This window comes from Bufo gargarizans, unplaced genomic scaffold, assembly GCF_014858855.1.
Source record: "Bufo gargarizans isolate SCDJY-AF-19 unplaced genomic scaffold, ASM1485885v1 original_scaffold_1806_pilon, whole genome shotgun sequence".
In the NCBI taxonomy this organism is placed as follows: domain Eukaryota; kingdom Metazoa; phylum Chordata; class Amphibia; order Anura; family Bufonidae; genus Bufo; species Bufo gargarizans.
This window is the reverse complement of record NW_025334525.1, coordinates 139,711-162,986: the sequence shown is the minus strand read 5'-3', so window position 1 is coordinate 162,986 and position 23,276 is coordinate 139,711. Positions and strand designations below refer to the sequence as shown.

Genomic DNA, 23,276 nt, shown 5'->3' with positions numbered 1-23,276 from the left:
GCCCAGGATGGATACTTCTGTTCAGGGATGCCTGGAATCCCGCAGAAAGCCAGTAGTTCAAATAAAAGAAAGGGTATCCCACGGCGCAAAACCACCCAGTAGTTGGAGTAATAAAGGCTCTTGTTTATTTGGGCAAGTGGTACAACGCGTTTCGGGGTTTAACCCCTTCTTCAGGTACAATTATCTTGCATACATACAGGTAAAAATGCATACATTTAAATACAGTATAAAAAACCGCCAAAAACACACAAGGGGCGGGGTAGAGGCGGGTCAGTGGGTGGTACTGGATGAGCTCTCAGAGCTATGTGAACAGAAGGGTAAAAACACTTTACTACCTAACAAACCTATTTTTAATATATGAGCTTGATGTCCCTATTCAAAGGGAGATCTTTTCTAGTAATGCGATTTCTACTTTCTGTTGGGATATAATTACAATTGAGTATGGGGTTTCGGGTGGTGCAGGACCTTATGGTGTCATGTGATGCGATCACATGACTGTACCATGTGACCGCCGTCAGGGGAGGATCGCGGACGTCTGGAGAAAGCGGCCGCTGGAAGCGATGGGCGGTCACATGAGGCAGCCGCCGGTCACATGGTAAGAGACGTCACACTCCGTCTCTTGGCAACCAGACGCTGCTACTACATCAGAGAGGGGGAGTGTCAGACCGGGCTGGCTACAGAGCGGTACATTCGTGCTGCAGATGCTGAAAGCAATGAGACCTTTTAAAGGGACCGGATTTTGGACTAAAAATGATAAATATTAGATAAATAGATAAATGGATCAATAGCATTTAAAACCACTGAGACTTATATAGAGCTATATTAAGGAAATAATCAAAGGGTCAGAGGGTAAAAATGTCCAATTTAGACAGCTAGTAATCTAACATATGATAATTTGGAAATAAGCTGAATTAGAAAAAATAAATAAATTAGAATAAATATATATATTTAATGTGTGTGACACATCTATTCATTTCATAGGGTGGCGAAAGGAACGGGATACAAGGAAAATATATTAAATGTGATTGCTACATCACTATAATGTCTGGTTTATTTGATGACAAGGGATGAAGGGGGGGGTTGGCGGAAAATGATTGTGCACAGATGGTATAGGAGGGGGAAAAGGACACGACAAAAGTTGAACACGGAAAAGGTTATTGGGGCTAGGGTAATGGTATAAACGGGGGGGGGGGGGGAAATCGTGGGTTTCATAAGTTGATTTCGAAAGCCTCATTCAGGCCATATGGATTGAGGCAGTTTAATTTATAAATCCAGAACATCTCGCGTTTCCTTAAAGTTTGGATGATATTGTATCCGTTTGAGTCGACTTGCTCGATCGGGGTCACCGTGAATCCCAAAAAAGAGCCTTGGTGATGGACAGTAGCATGTCTGGAGATGCTATGCTGGAGGAATTTTTTCTTCACATTGGATCTGTGCTTATTGAGTCGATTGCGCAAGGTCTGTATGGTGCGCCCTACATAACGGAGATTGCAAGGGCATGTGATAAGGTAGATAATGTTGGATGATCCACAATTTAGTTCGTCCTTGATTTAAAAAAAATCCTCATTTCGGCCCAAAAAAGAAGTGGTAAAATTTAGGGATCTGCAGCAGAGACATCTTGGTTGGTTACATCTATAGCTCCCCGGAGTCTTGATGCCAACTTGGCTGGCTAATTCTTCACGTTTGTTCTTCAGTTTGCTTGGGGCTAGCATATTTTTTAATGTTTTTGCTCGTCTGAATACTAGAGACGGTTATTTTGTTATCTCAGAGTTCAGGAAGGGATTTTTTTTTAATATATACCAATGCCTAGACAGAATTTTACGGATAGCTATATGGTTGCTGTTAAAGGTGGTTAAAAAATTCGTATTGTGGTATTTGGTATCATTTTGTTTCTTGCTTCCTACCAAACATTCAAGTTGTGTCAGTGCTTTTGCCTTATTAAAAGCTGTATCTATAACATCTGTCGGATAGCCCTATTGTAGGAATCTAGACCGAATTACATTACTTTGTGTAACGAAATCTTAGTTCCTGGAGCAGTTACGCCTAATTCGCTTAAATTGACTATACGGAACGTTTTTCTTCCACTTCTTGAAATGCTCACTTGAATAGTCCAAGTAATTGTTGCAGTCCACTTCTTTAAAAAATGTTCGTGTGTTAATAGATCCATCATTTGTATGTAATTCCAGGTCGAGGTATTCAGCTTTGGATTTGTCACTTATGCCTGAGAAAGTGAGCCCCCAATCGGTGGAATTGAGATCCTTAATAAAATCATTTATAGTTAAAAGGTCACCTTCCCAAATTAAAATCAAATCGTCGATATAACGACGGTAAAAAATTATATTTCGTCTCCAATATTTTGATTCTAGATACTTTTATGGATTTTTGGTAAATGGTAAAAGGTGGCAATAACTGGGTTTGTGACATGGATATAATTATATTCCTTTTTACTCAGAATGTGAGATGCTGAGTTGATAAGAGCTTTGAATGACTGTTGGTGTTCCATGAGAGGATTTTCGGTCAACTGTTGATAATATTCTGTATCGGACAAAATCCGATTCACCTCCTTGATATAGTCATTCCGATCTTGGAGGACAATGCCACCTCCTTTATCCGCATTGCGGATTATTAAATCCGGATTATCCTGAAGCTGAAGTTTCTCTTTGGTACTGAGATTGTGTTTCTCAATTTGTAATTTGTCAACTGATCTAAAATCGTCTAAGACCAGATCATAAAAAGTTTCTATAAAAGTTCCCCCTATGGTGTAGAGGGTAAAACAGGTGCAGATACATCAGGTTTTAGGGGTGTATGCCCAATCTCTCACATATTATAAGGTCTCGGGTTTATTCTATACCAGGGATGCTGGTATCTATACAAGGGTATCGATATAATGTCCGGACCTCTCTTGCGGTCTCCCTGTGTATTGCCGCAGTCAAATTATGAGGAATGCCGTTTTAGACATAGTAATTAGTCAGCAGACAATGCCACATGAACCAATAGATCTCTTAATCTATATGTTTGCTACAAGGGCTACGTTACCCTCCGATGGACTTGGTAGGATAGTGCCGGCTTGTAGATGTCTCACAGTTGTTTCAATAGTATGCGCTCTGGTCGGCGTCCGGACATTATATCTATACCCCTGTTAATGCAGCAAACTAAGAGGTATTGGTCTGTGAATAATTAAGGACCACCGATCGTTATCCTTACTGAAGGGGACTAATGTACTGAATTCTAGGAGGATTTTAATTCTATTGTTTTTTGGAGAACTATTATATCACATTTCAGCAGGACCCGGCATCTATCCTGTCGAATTATCTTCTATATAAAATTAATCTTCATAGAAAAAAGAGAGGATCCTAGAAAAATAAAATATAAAATTATCGGATCCTCTAGGCTGACATAATCACCTCTAAGTTCTTTGATAAGGAATCTTAATTCGTTTTGTGCCATCAGTGAAACAAGGGACAAATATTTATGTAAAAATATATGTAATAATTTATTTATAAATGAGTAAAATCCAATACAAAACAGACATAAGATAAATGGATAGACAAAATGATGCACAACCAACAAACCACCACTGGATAGTGGTGTAACCCAGTATTACTTTCTCACCAGCACAAAACTATCAGAAAGCCAATAAAATATATATTATAAAAAATTGAAGGATAAACACTGATTAATACTGGAAGAATAACTGATCCACTGTCTCCTTATGACCAATAAAAAATATATATGATGTTATCCCCCACTCGGCAATCAGACTATGGAAATATAATCTCCCAAGGTTTTTCTCTACTCAGATAATGTCTAATCTCCCATTAGCAATATGCATCTTAGCTAAGAGGACAACTAGCATTAGGGAGGTGTCTAACACTATATGTTCCCACAGTATGGGAACTCTTGACTTTATGCTGAGAGGAATATCTTATTAATACCAAGATCAGTAAGTACAATATACGTTACCGGGTCAAGGATGAAAAGAGTTTCTGATGTGATCAGTTCTCAAAACTTTTCCAGTAGACAAAAATGAATCCAAGTTTCTTTGTGGTAAATCCTTCTTATGGACAATTTTCTCTGTGCCAATGTCTCTTTGTAGTAAGTTTTCTTTTCTTGTGTTGTAGTTTTTTTTTTGTAGTTGTAGTTGTTCCTAACCTATCACATGCATACTTTATACCCCATGTTATCTAAGAACTCATCCCCTTCTAGATTAGGGACTTCCAATCTTACAAGGTGGGTGTATTCGTATGCAGACAATGATGTCATTTTAACCCTTGAAATACTGGTGAAAAGGACATACTCTTATCCATCTACCTCCAGATGGCACTGTTGTACCACATAATAATTTCAGACATTAAAGAATTAACACACATAAATGGCTTCATTATACAACTTAAACTTTAACCTTTCCCACCTCATATCAATTAGTAGGGATTCTTCTTTGACACTTTAGAATCACTTTCCCAGACATCACGGATCCAGCTTGACAGTTAACAGACCATCTTATTTACGGTCAGATAAGAGAACAATAATCTTTAAACTTTTCTCCTGGTTTGTCTACCCTAACTGTCTCAGCTATTGAGTAATGATGTTTGAAATAACATCAGCTCCTCTGAATGGATCCCATTAGGAAAATTCTACTTAAATGCTCTTCTACATCTCCTAAGATTATATATCCACAACACGGTATAAAATATACATGAACAATATTTGGTTATAATATATCAATATTGCATATTATGTACGAATCATTAATAAGTTCAAACGCTAAATAAACGCACACAGGAATATATATATACATATATATATATATATATATATATATATATATGTGAACATATGAATAGATATCTATTCCACACCAGATGTGTTTTATGGACATATCTTCTTATCAGATCATGGCTCAGCCATGAAACACCCATTGTTCCTCAGACAGACATGTTTAGAGAAACCAGTACATTCCCTATAGATAAATCCATGTCTCTAAACAATAATTAAAAGTATAATGTTCTCTATATATTCACTTTTAACACATTGAACTTGCCATGAACCCATCTTGTTTTTTTTCCCAGGTTCATGCTGATCACATGCTGTTAAAGGCAATGATCATCCATATTGAATATAGTATCATCAGATACATTGTACACTTACGAAAATGCACAACAATCCGATTATTTGGAGGAATCCTGAATAGACATCTGTTTTGTGCTGCGGCTTTTTATTCTGCAAAAATAAAATTTTTATGTAATTTTTATTTGTGTTACATTGCATACCACTGTTAGTTTTATTGTTATTACATTATAATCATCTTCTGTTATTATCACTGGGGTGATGTTCTAGGTGGAGACAGTAATAGTAATACGATCTTACCCCACACAGGGGGTAGAGCACTGATATCCACGTGGACCATCTACACAGGGATCCACAGGAGGGTTTCCCTGAAATAGGGAACAAGTATAACAATTATATTGAGACTACAGTCCAGTGTTTTATAACAACCACATTGTCCTAGTCTTTTATTATAATAAACAAGGTTATATAATTTACTAAAACTCCATTTGACCTCCTGATATTTTAAGTGCCCTCCAATCTTCACTTTAATCTGTTTCATACACTTTTACGGGCTTCAGGTGTTGCCAATGGAGTGAGCACCATCTCCACGGTAGCACATGCAGGTGAGCCACTGACACTTATTGTATTATCCAATCTTTAGAGTTTCTGTTCCTTCACCTCCTACAAACTGCTCACACAGTTTTTTCCATGTTTTCTGCTTCTCAGGGGGTCTATATGCACAACGGCCTCCAGAGTCTCCTGTAGAGATAACGCAAAGTCTCTGATGGACTGACCAGGCTGCTGTTTCGTACCAAAGAACCGCATCATTATCTTGGATGTGGTTTTAGTTTTCAAAGGTGGCATACAGTCTCTCGAATATCTGTACCACAGTCTTTTCCTCTGAGCACGGACAGGATTTCAAATTATGCAATTGCACACTTTAGCTTGGCATTTCTGTGGGTTATGGCCATTATGTCTGTGTATACCCCTTTAAGAAAAATGCTTGCAGCAATTCTGACCAGTCTATATTGCACTGTGATGCTCCCAGATATGTTAGATGCTGTTCCCGACTCACTTTTATGGATCTGGAACCTCTTTCAACTTTGTTTTTTGATGCTGTGTGCAGAGCACTGATTCTGCATTTGCTTTAAAAATGGCGGTGCCCTCTCACTTCTGGCAGGGTCTGGCTCCTTTTTCCTTCCCCCTGTATCCTATAGGCAGCAGCTTTGGTTCCTTTGAGTAGGCGGGCCATCAGTTTTCCCGCTCAGAGTGGAACATTGCCAACAGCGATGGTGCAGCAAAAATTCCAGTCTTACCTCTTATGGACTGGTCAGTGGCAACTTGTTTAGCACAGATGTCCATTTACTGACAGACGGCAAGGTTGGCAAAATTACTGATGCACAGCACAATAAAGTCTCATTGCAGCTGCACTCATAAGAGTTCACAAGTAGGCACAGAGGCAATATCCTGTTCATGCTGCCAGATTATGCAGGGAGCACAGGAGAGGGGAGAGGATAGGAGAAGTAGTTAGAATGGTTGCTTTGGGCCATGCAGTGATAGGAAGGGCACATCTTTTTTTCTTCTTTGGCTCTCCTGCCTGATGGTGGTTTGGGGTGCCCTTGATGGTGATAAGTGCTGGAAAATGCAAGACAGGAGCCAAGCGTGGAGCCAATGATGAGGCTGGGTTTGGTGCAAGAAGTCCATTGTACTTTACTGAAGCAATTGAATAGATAGTTTACATAGGCAAAGTACAGGTTAAATACAGGCTTTACAGTTGCCATCTCTCCTGTGCAATCTCTCCTTTCCTAGCTTAAAGGGTTGCTCTCTCTCTCTATATATATATATATATATATATATATATATGTTCCCAGTATCCACAAAGGAATACAGCCTATGAAAAGAGGGCCCTTTCAGTCCTTTTGTTATAACGGGGAGCCTGGAGTTTATTGTTCCCACCAATATGCAGAGAAATCTGTAACCTTGATAGAAGTGCATTACCTTTCTCTAAAAATTATCTGCAATCCTCATTATATGGCTGATTAGCTTTCTGCAGTTTTTTAATAACTGGCACATATATTGTCAATGTGCTGCTTTTTAATCCATAAGGTGAGAGGTTCTCCCTGTCAGTTCTGCTCCTTAGCTGTTTTTTATCTGCAGCTCACACTAGGTTGAACTTCAGTTCATCCTAGAAAGGAAGGGATAGTGCCAGCCCTACCTAGCAACAGTAGCTAGGAAGTCCCCCTATCTCTCTCAATATACAGCCTACGGGACATATAATGCACAAAATACAGTGACATTAACACTTGCAGTAAGGACATTGCACCTACAAAGCATTTTTCACATATAAAAAGTCAAAACGATTTATTTTCTGTGTGACTTCTCTTATGTGTAACAAATGTTGATTTATCTTTAAAGCATTTCCCACATTCATTGTATAGTTTCTCTACTTTGTGAATTCTCTCATGCGTAACAAGATTTGATCTGTCTGCAAAACATTTCCCACATTGTGAACATGAATATGGTTTCTCTCCCGTGTGACTTCTGCCATGTATAACAAGATTTGTTTTGTCTGCAAAACATTTCCCACATTCTGAACACGAAAATGGTTTCTCTCCTGTATGAATTCTCTCATGTCTAATAAGATGTGATTTCTGTGTGAAAGATTTCTGACATTCTGAACATGAATACGGTTTCTCTCCTGTGTGACTTCTTTCATGTCTAACAAGATTTGATTCACCTATAAAACATTTCCCACATTCTAAACATGAATATGGTTTCTCTCCTGTGTGACTTCTGCCATGTGTAACAAGATTTTTTTTATCTGCAAAACATTTTCCACATTCTGAACATGAATATGGTTTCTCACCTGTGTGAATTCTCTCATGTCTAATAAGATGTGATTTCTGTGTAAAAGATTTACCACATTCTGAACAGGAATACTGTTTCTCTACTTTGTGACTTTTCTCATGTCTAAAAAGATTTGATTCATCTATAAAACATTTCCCACATTGTGAACATGAATACGGCTTCTCTCCTGTGTGAATTCTCTCATGTGTAACAAGACTTGATTTGTGCGTAAAAATTTTCTCACATTGTGAACATGAATATGGCTTCTCTCCTGTATGACTTCTATCATGTCTAATAAGACTTGATTCATCTGTAAAACATTTCCCGCATTCTGAACATGAATATGGTTTTTCTCCTGTGTGAATTCTCTTATGTCTAACAAGACTTGATTCATCTGTAAAACATTTCCCACACTCTGGACAAGAATATGGCTTCTCTCCTTTGTGACGTCTCTCATGTTTAATAAGATGTGATTTCTGTGTAAAACATTTCCCACATTCTGAACATGAATATGGTTTCTCTCCTGTGTGAATTCTCTCATGTGTAATAAGATGCGATTTATTTGCATAACTTTTCCCACATTCGGAACATGAATATGGCTTCTCTCCAGTGTGAATTCGCTCATGTTTAAGAAGACTTGATTTACCTATAAAACATTTCCCACATTCTGAACATGAATATGGCTTCTCTCCTGTGTGAATTTTTCTGTGTGTAGAAAGACCTGAGCTTTTTCTGAACTCTTTACCACAGAGGAACCTTTTAGCCTCTTTCTGACCTATAATTGTGGTAACAATATGTGATTGGTCAGGAGAAGATTCCTCTTGATTACGGGAATTATATGATAGATCTGCACTGTGAAGTCCTGAATGTACATTAAGTATAACTAGTTTTTCTCCTGAAGAGTTCTGCATGACATCTTCATCTTCTGCTTTATAATTTAGTGATAACATGAAGTTTCCCTCAGAATTCTTACTGGAATTTTCTGTGAAGATAAAAATTGGAATTTGTGATTTATTTCCAAACTACATAGAATACAAACCTATACACATTCCTATTAGTTTGGAAGTTATTCATTTTGATTCTTCTCCTTGTTTTTGGTTAAAAAAATGCACATCATTCCAACCGTACAAAGATTTCTATATAATACTCTGACAACGTCCAGGAATCTATACTCAGTCACCACTTTTATTACACACATTTATCTGGCAATCTGCCTTCTGCCAACAAATGTCAGCATGTCTGAGGACCCAGTTCTTTCACTCACTACCCCACACTTGGTTGGTCACAAGGGCGTTGCTAGGTTAAATCATTCAGGGCCTGGGCCCTGGATGTTTTGTCCCAGGCCCTGAATGTAATGCCTGCCAGGCAGATACAACTGTATTGCCGTCGTCAGGAAGGCAATACAATTGAATCTAATGCAATGCACTGCAAGATCTGAAGGACCTGTGATGACATCACAGGTCATGTGATCAGTGCAGAAGGCAAGGGTTGAGTAGGACCTGCGATGATGTCACCATCATGTGACTAGTGCAGGAGAGGACGGCAGTTAGAAGGAAAAGTCCTGGAGAAGAAGCTGTGGTGATGTCTGCTACATGAGGAGAGGTAAGTGAAGAGAGAGGCAGCGCAATGCTGGGAGTTTTGGTTATTTAACTGGGACTGTATGTTAGGGCTGAAGGGAGGGATGTTATCATGAGATGTTCAGGAGTGATGTTATTTACTTGAGGCTGCATGTTGAAGGCGGCTATGGGAAGGGGTGATGTTATTTACATGGGACTGTATGTTGAAGGCGGCTGTTGGAGGGAGTGATGTTATTTACATGGGACTGTATATTAATGGTGGCTGGGGGAGGGAGTGATGTTATTTACATGGGATTGCATGTTGAAGGAGGCTGGGGAGGGGGTGATATTATTTATATGGGATTTCATGTTGGAGGAGGCTGGGGAGGGAGTTATGTTATTGACATGGGATTGCATGTTGGAGGAGGCTAGGGAGGGGGGTGATGTTATTTATGGCTGGCAGGCTGGAGTCAGTTGTCCTCCAGTCTTTGTGTGTGCTGGAGCTTCTACTCCCCCCCTCCCCCTGTTGTTTTGGGTGTTGCACTTAGTTTCCCCTTTTCAGTTGGGGAGGGCAAAAAATCACCTTGTTGGCAGTTCTGCCTCCATCAGTCCATAGCAGTCTTTTAGGGGGCCTGTTTCCCTTTCAGATGGGTCTCAGCCCTCCAGCGCAGCACAAGCCTCAGATCCCAGCACACACACCTCCTGAGCTCCACTGTCAGACTGAGGTAATCCCCCTCACCTGGCAGTGCTGGCTGGTTTTTAGGCCTGGCCAAACCAGGTAAGAGCCGTCCCGGATGAGCTATACCGCCATACTATTAAAGAGGTTCTGCAGTTTGTTTAAACCGATGAGCTGTTTGAGAAGGCAGCCCCGCGGCCTTCTCATTGTTTACCGCAGGCCCAGTGACGTCACGACTAGTATCAACTTGCCTGGGCGGGGCTAAGCTCTGTTCACTTGAATGGAGCTTAGCCCCACCCAGGCAAGTTGATACTAGTCATGACGTTACTGGGCCAGCGGTAAACAGTAAGAAGGCCGCGGCGCGGAGCTGATCGGCACGGGTCCCGGGTGTCGGACCCCCGCCGATCAGATGTTGATGATCTATCCAGTGACGTCAAGTCTAGAACTTACCTCCTTATAGAAACTGATTAAATTAGTTTGACATGACCGATACCTTCTTACACTAAATAAAAATATACTAGTCTTACCCCCACCTGCCCCTTCTTATTTTATAAAAATTACTTTCATGTATATGCCAATTACTTTCATAATGTGCCCAAGGGGCTGTCCCTCTGGCCGTTGGTGTCAGAGAGACAACAGGTTCGAGATTACGGTACACTGCGCGAAAAAAATAAAGCAGAGGAGAGGAGTGAATAATTAACAGCGCAGCTGCGCTGAGCTCCAAGATAAGGGGCGCGGCTGGGCACCAACGGCCAGAGAGACATCCCCTTGGGCACGTTATGAAGCGAATTAGCATATAAATAAAAGTGATTTTTTATCAAAAATGAAAGGGCAGGTGGGGGTTAGACTAGTATATTTTTATTTAGATAAAGGAGACTGATCTGATCAGCTCAGTATCGAAAAATCAGGCTGACAGAATCCCTTTAAGCTACACCTGAGACAAGAGGTGTGGTCATCCCCAGCAACAACACAGAAAATTGAAACTAAAAGAGACTGTCAATCACGTGCAGCCAGTCTCTTAGATCTTCTTATCCCTGTCACGGGCGGGACCGTGACAGCACCCTCATTTTCTAAAGGTTGCCTCCGGACACCCTGGACCGACTTTATCTGGATGAGCCCTGTGAAAAGCTTTTACAAGACGTTTAGCATTAACATTGGCTGCTGGAACCAACATCCTCTCCTCTGGTCCGTAACCTTTCCAGTGGACGAGATACTGGAGGGATCTACGGAGAATTCGGGAGTCCACTATTCTGGCTATTTGAAATTCTAGATTACTGTCCACTATGACAAAATATTTTGAATCTTCCACCAAATAGATAACAACGAAGAGGAAAAACATTCCTCTTCCAGTATACCAGAAGTTTCCGTACCAGAAAATGTGCCAAATTTCAGGTGGAACCCATATGCCCTAAAAAACGGTGACTTATCAGTGGACTGTCTACGGTTATTTATGGCAAATTCGGCTAAAGACAACAATGAAGACCACTCCTCCTGGTTGTTCTCCGAGATAAAACATCTCAATTAAGTCTCCAGATTCTGGTTAGTGTGTTCAGTCTGTCCATTGGACTGAGGATGAAAGGCCGAAGAGAAAGACAATTGTACCCCCAGATGAGTACAGAGCGCTTTCCAGAATTTGGAAACAAACTGAGTCCCCCTATCAGACACCACATCAGAAGGAATACCATGTAATTTCATGATGTTAATCGACAAACACTTGTGCAAGAGTTTTAGCATTAGGTAGACCTGATAATGCTATAAAGTGCGACATCTTACTAAAGCGATCAACAACCACCAAAATCAGTTTTTCCTGACTAATTAGGCAAATCTGTGATAAAATCCATGGACAAATAAGTCCAAGGTCTGGACGGGATGGGTAATGGAAGTAAAGATCCAGAAGTACTACAAGCAGACAAATAGTCCTCAACACTCTTACACAACCCGGGCCACCAGAATCTACGAGAGATGAGATCAACATCGGATCTGCTCCCAGGGTGTCCTGTGAGAATCGCACAGTGATGTTCCTCGAACACCTTTTGATGTAACTCAGAAGGAACAACTTCTCTGGAGGACAAAAATCCAGTGCATTTCCCTGGGCCTCCAACACCTCTGCCTCAAGGTTGGGATATAGGGTGGATATGACTACCCTTTCAGACAATATCGGACCAGGATCTTCCGAATCATCCCTTCCCCCCAGGAAAGCTACGCTACAAAGCATCAGCCTTGACGTTCTTAACCCCAGGGCAATAGGTGACGATGAAATTAAGTCTGTTGAAAAACAACGACCATCTGGCCTGCCTTGGGTTCCGGCGTTTAGCCAACTCCAGATAAGACAGATTTTTATGGTCAGTAAGCGCAGTAATAGGATGAATAGCTCCTTCTAACCAATGACGCCATTCCTCAAAAGCCAACTTAATGGCCAGCAACTCTCTATTACCCACATCAAAATTCCTTTCTGTGGCCGAGAGTTTCTTAGAGAAGAAAGCACATGGGCGCCATTTACTAGGTGAAGGACCCTGCGACAAAACTGCTCCTACCCCCACCTCGGATGCGTCAATTTCCACAATAAATGGTTGTGACACCTTGGGTTGCACCAGTATAGGAGCAGAAGCAAAACATTCCTTCACCGCTTAAAAGGCTTTTAATGCCGCATCAGATCAGACTGAGACATCCGAACCTTTCTTGGTGATGTCCGTCAGAGGTTTGACCACAGTCGAGTAGTTCAAAATAAATTTATGGTAGTAGTTGGTGAATTCCAAAAAACAAAATACATTTTTTATTTTCAAAACACAAGAAAAACTATACAAATGTGGTATAGCTGTAATCGTACTGACCCAGAGAATGAAGGTAACAGGTGAGTCAGGATAGCTCTGCAGTCCCATAGACATACAGCAGCAGAGCAGGAAGAGAGAAGGGAGATGGCACGTGCACACAGTACGCGCCGTCTCCTTGTACAGCTGATCGGCAGGGGTGCTGGGTGTCAGACCCCCGCCAATCTGATATTTATGACCTATCCTGAGGATAGGTCATCAATATTAAAAAGCCTGGACAACCCCTTTAAAGAGGACCTTTCACCTGGATATCCTTAATATAATTATCCTAACTTATTTTGCGGCCCCCAATGATGTCTTGGCACTTATTTTTTGCAAAAGAACCCCCCGTTCGTCTGCTGTGGTCCTCGTATCTTTTGGCGCCTCATATGCTAATGAAGCGACTCGGTTATACTAAGCGTGTACTTTTATTTCTCCTGGGCGCGGTTATCTTCTCCCTGGCTGTGAGCGCAAGATAACCGCACCCAGGACAAATGAAAGTCCACGCCTAGTATAACCGAGTCGCCTCATTAGCATATGAGGTGCCAAAAGATACGGGGACCACAGCGGTTGAATAGGGGGGGGTTTCTTTAGAAAAAAAATAAATGCCAAGACATCAGTGAGGGCCGCACTATAAGGTAGGATAATAAATAGATTAAGGATATCCAGGTGAAAGGTCCTCTTTAAGTATTATTTGTACAATGTTTTATTTATATGACATGTTATAGGACAGTGATGGCGAACCTTTTACGGACCAGGTGCCCCACCTAAAACCCACTTATTTATCGTAAAAGTGCCAACACGGCAATTTAACCAGAATACCAATATAGTATATCCTCCATGTACTTTATCATTTAGCTATAATATCCTGCCTACATTCAGTGCGCTGCTTGTTATGTCCATACTGCGTCCTGCGGTGATGAATTACAGGAAAAGTCTAAGGCATATTGGTACACCATAGACTTTTTCCATGGTAAGGGTGCCCACAGAGAGGGCTCTGAGTGCCGCCTCTGGCACCCGTGCCATAGGTTCGCCACCACTTATAGAAGCTCCAGGACCCAAAAGCTGTGCCCCCATAATCCCCAGTGGGTGAGTGGATGTGACTGACCGTCATGTCCTGCCGGAACAGCCGGGATCAGAGAAGAATCTGATTAGAGATCACTGTCAGCTGGATAAGGGGAACCCTTCATGATGTGATGGCGACATCTCCAATCAAAGTGCAGCAGCCGGTGATCAGATTCTCCTCCTGCCCTGAAGGCACCAAGGACATAATCTGAAGCCACTTTCTCCATTCATGACTCCATACCTGTGGTGACATCTCCTGGAATGTCCTCCTCCACCTCAATCTTACATGGGGGATCGCCCATCATCCTCTCTTCTTCATCCTCCACTTTAATATCAGTCAGATCTTCCCCCTGATTTCTCATCTGTAACAATTCAGTACAATACAGCAGACAGGTGGGAAATCTAACAGATCCACATAAGAGACCTCCACAATCTATGACCCCTCTATGACAGCAGGACCCCCCTATATAGAGGTGTATAGGGCTCAGCTCCATCTACCTGAGGATTCTCTGGGACCTTCTCCTCTGGACAGTCCTGGGAATACAGAGGACGGGGACATCTCTCTGGTGGATTTCTCCTCCTGGATCCATCTGTGGAGACACAAGCACACAGTGACTGAATACATGGCCTCCTGTAGATCTGTCAATAGACCAGACACTTCTGTCAGCTCCTTCACTTCTAGGTTTAGTTATCAGGGGGAAATAACAATATTCTGTTCCTCGCCACCTGTGCCGAGAGCCCAGCACCTAGCAGGCCACAGGCCCGAAGTAGCATCTGAACTATGAGAGCAAATGTGAGAAGCAGACTGCACAATATTAATTGTAGCCATGTTTAGAGGATAAGGATACAGATATAAGGGGGGGGGGGGTAATTTTTTTTAAAGAGTGCCCTGCAGAACCCACCAGCACCCTACTGATCAAAACGGTTGAGAAAGCTCTACATCTATATCTTTCTCCAAGTCTACTTTCCCTGGGACTTTCTCCTAAGGAGCTGTCATGGTGAATGGAGAAAAAGAAAAATATCTGATGACATCTAGTATATATGTTCTGTGAGCCCATGACAGCTCCATGACAGAAACGGCTGCCCTGCTGGACAGGAACCTTTGAGACCACTAAAACCCCCATCCTCCTTTGTAGCAAGATTGAACAGTGAAGATGGGAAACTCACTGCCAATAGTCAATTCAGAGTCAGTTTTTTCATAAAAAATATGCTAAATCAATAAAGTATATAAAAAATGTACATTATCACTTGCCATACACATTTTAAAATATAATTAAAATCGCACTGACCAGGAGAATAAAGGTAACGTCATTTATACAACGCGGTGAACGCCGTAAAAACAAATCCTGAACAACGTTGGAATTGCTTTATCCAGTCCACTCCCTCAAAAAATATTATGCCCTGGTGTACAGTATTCTGCAGCTTACGTAGCCCCTAAATTATAAACTGAAATATGAGCATGAGCGGTACTTTTTAACCTACCCCTAGATAAATACTCTAAGGGGTCTAGTTTCCATAACCTCCTGGGGGTGACCGCAGCGGTATTTGTCTGGCCGATTCTCGGCATATTTGCCCAGTTGCGTCCGGATCTCTGCCCGTCTGCAGGTTCCTATGATAGTTAATGGGGCCAGAAAGTACTCATGTAGCTTCCGGGATGCTCGGCGGAGCAGGAGTCTCAATGGCCAAGCTGCTGGCAAAAAGGGGAACCGAAACAGACTAATGAAATGGCAGGTGAACTAAGGAGTTCCACCAACCTGCCACAGCCTTGCTGACTGGATCCCTGAGCACACACAGAATCCAGAACCATTAGCTGCACAAACCAAACGAGCAAAGGTCCCAACAGTACATCACATGGACATCACATACAACATGACATAATACATAAAGTGACATTCTCTTTTAAATCTTTATGACCACAGGGGTGGCTCTCACTGGCAGGTCATATGCACAGGAGGCTGCTCCAGCCAAGCATGACTGAAGCAACCTACTGAACCATGCCAAACACCAAGGCTATGTAGGCCAAGAAGCCACACCCCACAGTTGGACACACCCAGTGACATCACACACACACTGGGAAGGGAGTTAACCCTTCCAGCACCACAGAAGGGAAACACACATAAAGGGGAAGTGACCAAACTAAGATCACACTGTGGCTGTTGCCGCAGGCAACGACATGGGTGGCAGCCGTCCTGGGAGACAGCCCGAAGGCCGGGACCCTGCCACCACATGTACAACATACCAAACGTTGCCACGGGCAGCCACAGTGAAAGGAAAGTGTCAAAGTGCACACCAGACATACAAACGTGCATACCTACACGCACACAACTCCAAGGGAACCGCACACATAGCTGTTGTCCGCGGCAACCGCACTTGAGGCAAACAACACCATGCCTCAAGCTGCGGTTGAAACAACTACCCAAACCGCGGGCAACTGTATGCGGCTCCCAAGGAGTCACGGCCATAACCGTGGCCGTGACAATACCCGAGCGCGGTGCACTCCTATTCATTTCTAATAAGTTATATGAAACACAAATATTAAGGTTTGTTTTAAAATATTAAAATGAAAAATGTGTTTTCATTTCGCCTCCATGTTACATTAATTCCTGTGGAACACTTAAAAGGAACGTGTCATCAGAAAATTACCTATTGTTTAACCCCTTAAGGACACAGGGCGTACAGGTACGCCCTTGTGCCCTGGTACTTAAGGACACAGGGCGTACATGTACGCCCTGTGCATTTTCGATCACTGCCGTGCGGCTGGCAGTGATCGGAACCCGGCGCCTGCTCAAATCATTGAGCAGGCACCTAGGCTAAATGCGCGGGGGGGTCCCGTGACCCCCCCATGTCGGCGATCGCGGCAAACCGCAGGTCAATTCAGACCTGCGGTTTGCTGCGATTTCTGCAGTTTCTGATCCCCGCGGTCCCTGACCGCGGGGATCAGAAACTTTAGGATTAAAAATTGTTTCCTGTATCCCTCCCCCCTGCACCCCTGAGTTGTTCGAGCACGGTGGGAGGTGCAGGGGGAGGGTTGCGGGCGGTGCGGGAGGTGCGGTAGGCGGGATCGCGATCCCCCCGCCCGCCTCCCATTGCGTAATCGTTGGCGTCTAGTGGGTATACCAGGGTGCCAGCACATTGCTGGCACCCTGGTATAAACGGCTGACATCGGTGATGCGATGTCAGCCGTTTAACCCTTTCCATACAGCGGTCCGTACGGACCGCTGTATGGAAAAGGTTAACAGTAAGAGGGAGCTCCCTCCCTCTCCGATCGGGGGGCTGCTGTGCCTTTGCAGTCCCCCGAATGGAGAGGGAGAGAGCTTCCAGGCAGCCCCCCAAGCCCCGTCCTTACCCTTCCCCGTCTGCGCAGTTCTGGCCACTACTGAGCAGACGGGGAAGGTTCCCATGGCAACAGGACGCCTTCTCAGGCGTCCTGCTGTCCATGGTGCTGAACAGATCTGTGCTGAAAGCATAGATCTGTTCAGACAAAGTGTAAGTAAAATACAGTACAGTACAATATATATTGTACTGTACTGTATTATGCAGACATCAGACCCACTGGATCTTCAAGAACCAAGTGGGTCTGGGTCAAAAAAAAAGTGAAAAAAGTGAAAAATAAAGTAAAAATCAAAAAACACATTTATCACTGATTAAAAATGAAAAAAATAAAATTCCCTACACATGTTTGGTATCGCCGCGTCCGTAACGACCTGATCTATAAAACGGTAATGTTACTTTACCCGAACGGTGAACGCCATAAAAATAAAAAATTAAAAACTATGATGAAATTGGAATTTTGCCCACCTTACTTCCCAAAAAAGGTAATAAAAGTGATCAAAAAAGTCGCATCTACGCCAAAATTGTAACAATCAAACCGTTATCTCATCCCGCAAAAATCATACCCTACCCATGATAATCGCCCAAAAACTGAAAAAGTTATGGCTCTTAGACTATGGAAACACTAAAACATGATTTCTTTTGTTTCAAAAATGAAATCATTGTGTAAAACTTACATAAATAAAAAAAAAGTATACATATTAGGTATCGCCGCGTCCGTATTGACCGGCTCTATAAAAATATCACATGACCTAACCCCTCAGATGACCACCGTAAAAAAATAAAAATAAAAACGGTGTAAAAAAAGCCATTTTTTGTCATCTTCCGTCACAAAAAGTGTAATAGCAAGCAATCAAAAAGTCATGTGCACCCCAAAATAGTGCCAATCAAACCGTCATCTCATCCCACAAAAAATGAGACCCTACATAAGATAATCGCCCAAAAATTTAAAAAACTATGGCTCTTAGACTATGGAGACACTAAAACATTTTTTTTGTTTTAAAAATGAAATTATTGTGTAAAACGTACATAAATAAAAAAAATTGGATACATATTGGGTATCACCGCGTCCGTGACAACCTGCTCTATAAAATTACCACATGATCTAACCTGTCAGATGAATGGTGTAAATAACAAAAAAAAAAACGGTGCCAAAAAAGCAATTTCTTGTTACCTTGCCGCACAAAAAGTGTAATATAGAGCAACCAAAAATCATATGTACCCTAAACTTGTACCAACAAAACTGCCACCCTATCCCGTAGTTTCTAAAATGGGGTCACTTTTTGGAGTTTCTACTCTAGGGGTGCATCAGGGGGCTTCAAATGGGACATGGTGTCAAAAAAACCAGTCCAGCAAAATCTGCCTTCCAAAAACCGTATGGCATTCCTTTCCTTCTGCGCCCTGCCGTGTGACCGTACAGCGGTTTACGACCACATATGGGGTGTTTCTGTAAACTACAGAATTAGGGCCATGAATAATGAGTTTTGTTTGGCTGTTAACCCTTGCTTTGTAACTGGAAAAAAAAATATTAAAATGGAAAATCTGCCAAAAAAGTGAAATTTTGAAATTGTATCTCTATTTTCCATTAAATCTTGTGCAACACCTAAAGGGTTAACAAAGTTTGTAAAATCAGTTTTGTATACCTTGAGGGGTGTAGTTTCTTAGATGGGGTCACTTTTATGGAGTTTCTACTCTAGGGGTGCATCAGGGGGGCTTCAAATGGGACATGGTGTCAAAAAAACTGTCCAGCAAAACATGCCTTCCAAAAACCAAACGGCGCACCTTTCACTCTACGCCCCGCTGTGTGGCCGTACAGTAGTTTACGGCCACATATGGCGTGTTTCTGTAAACGGCAGAGTCAGGGCAATAAAGATACAGTCTTGTTTGGCTGTTAACCCTTGCTTTGTTAGTGGAAAAAATTGGTTAAAATGGAAAATTAGGCAATAAAATGAAATTCTCAAATTTCATCCCCATTTGCCAATAACTCTTGTGCAACACCTAAAGGGTTAACGACGTATGTAAAATCAGTTTTGAATACCTTGAGGGGTGTAGTTTATAGAATGGGGTCATTTTTGGGTGGTTTCTATTATGTAAGCCTCGCAAAGTGACTTCAGAGCTGTAGTGGTCCCTAAAAATTGGGTTTTTGTAAATTTCTGAAAAATTTCAAGATTTGCTTCTAAACTTCTAAGCCTTGTAACATCCCCAAAAAATAAAATATCATTCCCAAAATGCTGCAAACATGAAGTAGACATATGGGGAATGTAAAGTCATCACAATTTTTAAGGGTATTACTATGTATTACAGAAGTAGAGAAACTGAAACTTTGAAATTTGCTAATTTTTCCCAATTTTTGGTAAATTTGACATTTTTTTATGCAAAAAAAAATATTTTTTTTAACTTTATTTCACCAGTGTCATGAAGTACAATATGTGACGAAAAAACAATCTCAGAATGGCCTGGATAAGTCAAAGCGTTTTAAAGTTATCATCACTTAAAGTGACACTGGTCAGATTTTCAAAAAATGGCCTGGTCCTAAGGTGTAAAAAGGCTGTGTCCCTAAGGGGTTAAATCAAATTTTTATATTTAACATTTTTAAAGAATTTTTGATGTTATTTTTACTTTTCCATGTCAATACTATCAAAAATATATACCATCAAAATATAAAAGTATTGATCCCATACGAAAAAAGGTGAAATGAAAAAAAAAGGGTCAAAATGGCAATTTTTGGGGTTGTTTTTTGTCTCACAAAAATTTTTTAAGAAAAAGTGATCAAAAAGCCGTACCCGCCCCAGAATGGTATCAATGAAAAGTACACATTGCCCCGCAAAAAATTAGCCTTCACACAGCTCCACACACATAGCTAAAAAAAAAAAAAGTTATAGGGGTCAGAAAAAAAACATTTCTGCATCAAAACGCAAGGAAAAGTATACACATGTGGTATCGCCGGATTCATACTGACCTGGAGAATGAAGAGCACAGGTTTTACTGCATAATGAACGCCGTAAAAAAAAAAAAAAAACTTAAAACTGTGGTAAAATTGCATTTTTTTCCCAATTCCACCACGTTTGGAATTTTTTTCCCACTACATTCTGAGCAATATTAAATGGTGGCAAATAATAAGCCCTCATACAGCTATGTGAACGGAAAAATAAATTTTTTTTATGGCTCTGGGCAGGAAGTGAGTGAAAAAAGAAAATGCTAATAAAAAAAACCCCACTGGGGTAGAAAAGGTTAAAGGGGTTCTGGGGTTTCATAATACATTTTTTGTCTGCTCAGAATACCTCAAACACTGCATGTTTATGCCCCATATACCTGTTTTTCATGTCAGCACTTTCCTTCCCCTGTTCTGAGCATCACTGCCTCCTGTTTACATGTAGAACTTCCTGTTCTCATCCCTAGACTGCCCCTCTCCATTTTGGCTAGGTGGAGCAAGCCTTCCGAAACATTACAGAGCAAAGCATGCTGGGATTGTTTAGGAAGCTGATGAAAACTGGAAGTTCTGCATGTAAACATCCTGCCAGGATGCAGTGATGCTGAGAACAGGGGAAGGAGAGTGAGAACATGAAAATCCGTATAGGGTGCAAAAATATGCTGCGGTCAGAAAAAAAAAAACCTGACTAACGATGTAATTATGAAACAGCAAAACCCCTTTAAGGACAGGAGATTGGAAGTGTGAGGTTCACAGGTGCTTTCCCTATTAAGTATAGGCACATAAAGCCTAGTTACTGACATATCTGCTCTTCTCAGGAGAACTGGTAGGTGAACACCATGCCTCTAAGCAAACAACTTTCAGAAGACCTCAGAAAACGTGTTAGGCTAAGTTCAGATCTCAGTAAAAGATAATTCAGCAGCTTGATCCAGCATCAATGCCATAAAAACTCATTTGTCTGGCCGAAAACCCGCTATTTGTGCCGGAAAGTGGTGGGATCACTAACGGATCCCATTATAATCAATATGGATCTGTTGGTGATCTGTTGAATATGGCAATTCCAGATCCGGTGGCCGCTGGCAGGCCGTTCTCTGCCAGGACAGCCCACCAGAAACGTTAACCAGAGATGTGACCGTGGCCTTACAGAAACACATGAAGCTGGAAAAGGATTCAAAAGCTAAAGACCTAGATGTACATCACTGTGTAGTTCAACAAAAGATCTACAAACAGAGAACATTCAGGACTGCTGAAGCTCTCCCTAGGAGTGAGTGTCCTGATAAGATCACTTCAAAATAACAGTGGGCAATACTAAAAACAAAATCCCAACAGCAAAAGACCTAGAGAAGACTCCACAAAGTGCAGAAACCTCTGTTCATGTATCAACTATTAGAAAAACATTGGACAAGATTTGGGTCCAAAAATGCATTGAAGCCTGTCTCAAGTATGCCTGAGACCATCTCGATGGAAGGCATCAGAGTTTGGGCCTGGTGGAGAGGGGCTTCATGATTTGGGCCTTGTACAGGGGGCCATGATGGTTTGAGTTTGGTTGAGGGAGCACCACGTTTTAGGCTTGATAGAGAGGGGAATTTTATCACAGATTGGGCCCGGTGAAGGGGGGCTTTGCAGTTTGGGCCCCGTGGAAGGGGGGCTTTGCAGTTTGGGCCCCGTGGAAGGGGGGCTTTGCAGTTTGGGCCCCGTGGAAGGGGGGCTTTGCAGTTTGGGCCCCGTGGAAGGGGGGCTTTGCAGTTTGGGCCCCGTGGAAGGGGGGCTTTGCAGTTTGGGCCCGTGGAAGGGGGGCTTTGCAGTTTGGGCCCCGTGGAAGGGGGGCTTCGCAGTTTGGGCCCCGTGGAAGGGGGGCTTCGCAGTTTGGGCCCCGTGGAAGGGGGGCTTCGCAGTTTGGGCCCCGTGGAAGGGGGGCTTCGCAGTTTGGGCCTGGTGGAAGGGGGGCATTATGGTTTGATGCTGCTTTTCTGCCTCAAGGTCTGGACACCTTGCAATCATTGGGGGAACAATTGGGCAGATTTACAAATCTAAACAGTTTAAACAGTCTAAAGATGCTCCACTTTATCATAAGGGCTTATTTTGAAAGACAAATCTACTGCACGGCGACACACTTCTGTCTCTCTCTACACCACCTAGTGATTGGCTTTTGTGTCACAATGGCGCATCTTAAGCCCCCTCCCTGACGAACTCGCCTGTTGTGCGCTCTATTTCCGTATAGCAGAATCTTACAATTCCCAGATAGATTATAAGAGCAGCACAGATCAGCCACTGGTTATCTAAGAGCACGTTCACACATGGCAGATCAGCTGCAGACATTTTTGTGATTTGAGGTTTGAGCCGGGCTGGAGAACTCAGGCCCCTCTAAAGGCGAACAGGCCGCCTATGGACTTGAAGAGGTTGAACTGCTAACAGGGTGTGAATTAACACCCAGGAGAAAAGGTGACTTATTGTTTATGGTCTTTCCTTGTGTGTGAATAAACACCGCTTGATTTCAAGAACTGTGTACTTTGCCTCTATACTGCATCCACTAGTCCTAACTACCAGAGCGAATCCCCACACTGCACACACGTGTATACACTGCACATGACGGCTCTTACCTTGTGATATAAGAGGCTGGTGCTCCTCCATTACATGTCACTGCACACACGTGTATACACTGCACATGACGGCTCTTACCTTGTGATATAAGAGGCTGGTGCTCCTCCATTACATGTCACTGCACACACGTGTATACACTGCACATGACGGCTCTTACATTGGATATAAGAGGCTGGTGCTCCTCCATTACATGTCACTGCACACACGTGTATACACTGCACATGACGGCTCTCACCTTGTGATATAAGAGGCTGGTGCTCCTCCATTACATGTCACTGCACACACGTGTATACACTGCACATGACAGCTCTTACCTTGTGATATAAGAGGCTGGTGCTCCTCCATTACATGTCACTGCACACACGTGTATACACTGCACATGACGGCTCTCACCTTGTGATATAAGAGGCTGGTGC

The 23,276-nt window shown here is 42.3% G+C and overlaps 1 protein-coding gene across 1 annotated transcript in view; it reads right to left on the bottom strand.

Moving 5' to 3' along the window:
* Positions 1-6,921: 6,921 nt before the first annotated feature.
* The window catches only part of LOC122923688 (zinc finger protein 260-like), a 46,521-nt gene continuing 30,166 nt past the window's right edge, over positions 6,922-23,276 (bottom strand). Inside the window, exons 4-5 of the mRNA XM_044274540.1 lie at positions 21,410-21,417; positions 6,922-8,601 (exon numbers count right to left, since the gene is read on the bottom strand). Coding sequence (XP_044130475.1) covers positions 7,401-8,601; positions 21,410-21,417 — 1,209 coding nt within the window. The 3' untranslated portion in view covers positions 6,922-7,400. The remainder of the gene's footprint in view (positions 8,602-21,409; positions 21,418-23,276) is intronic.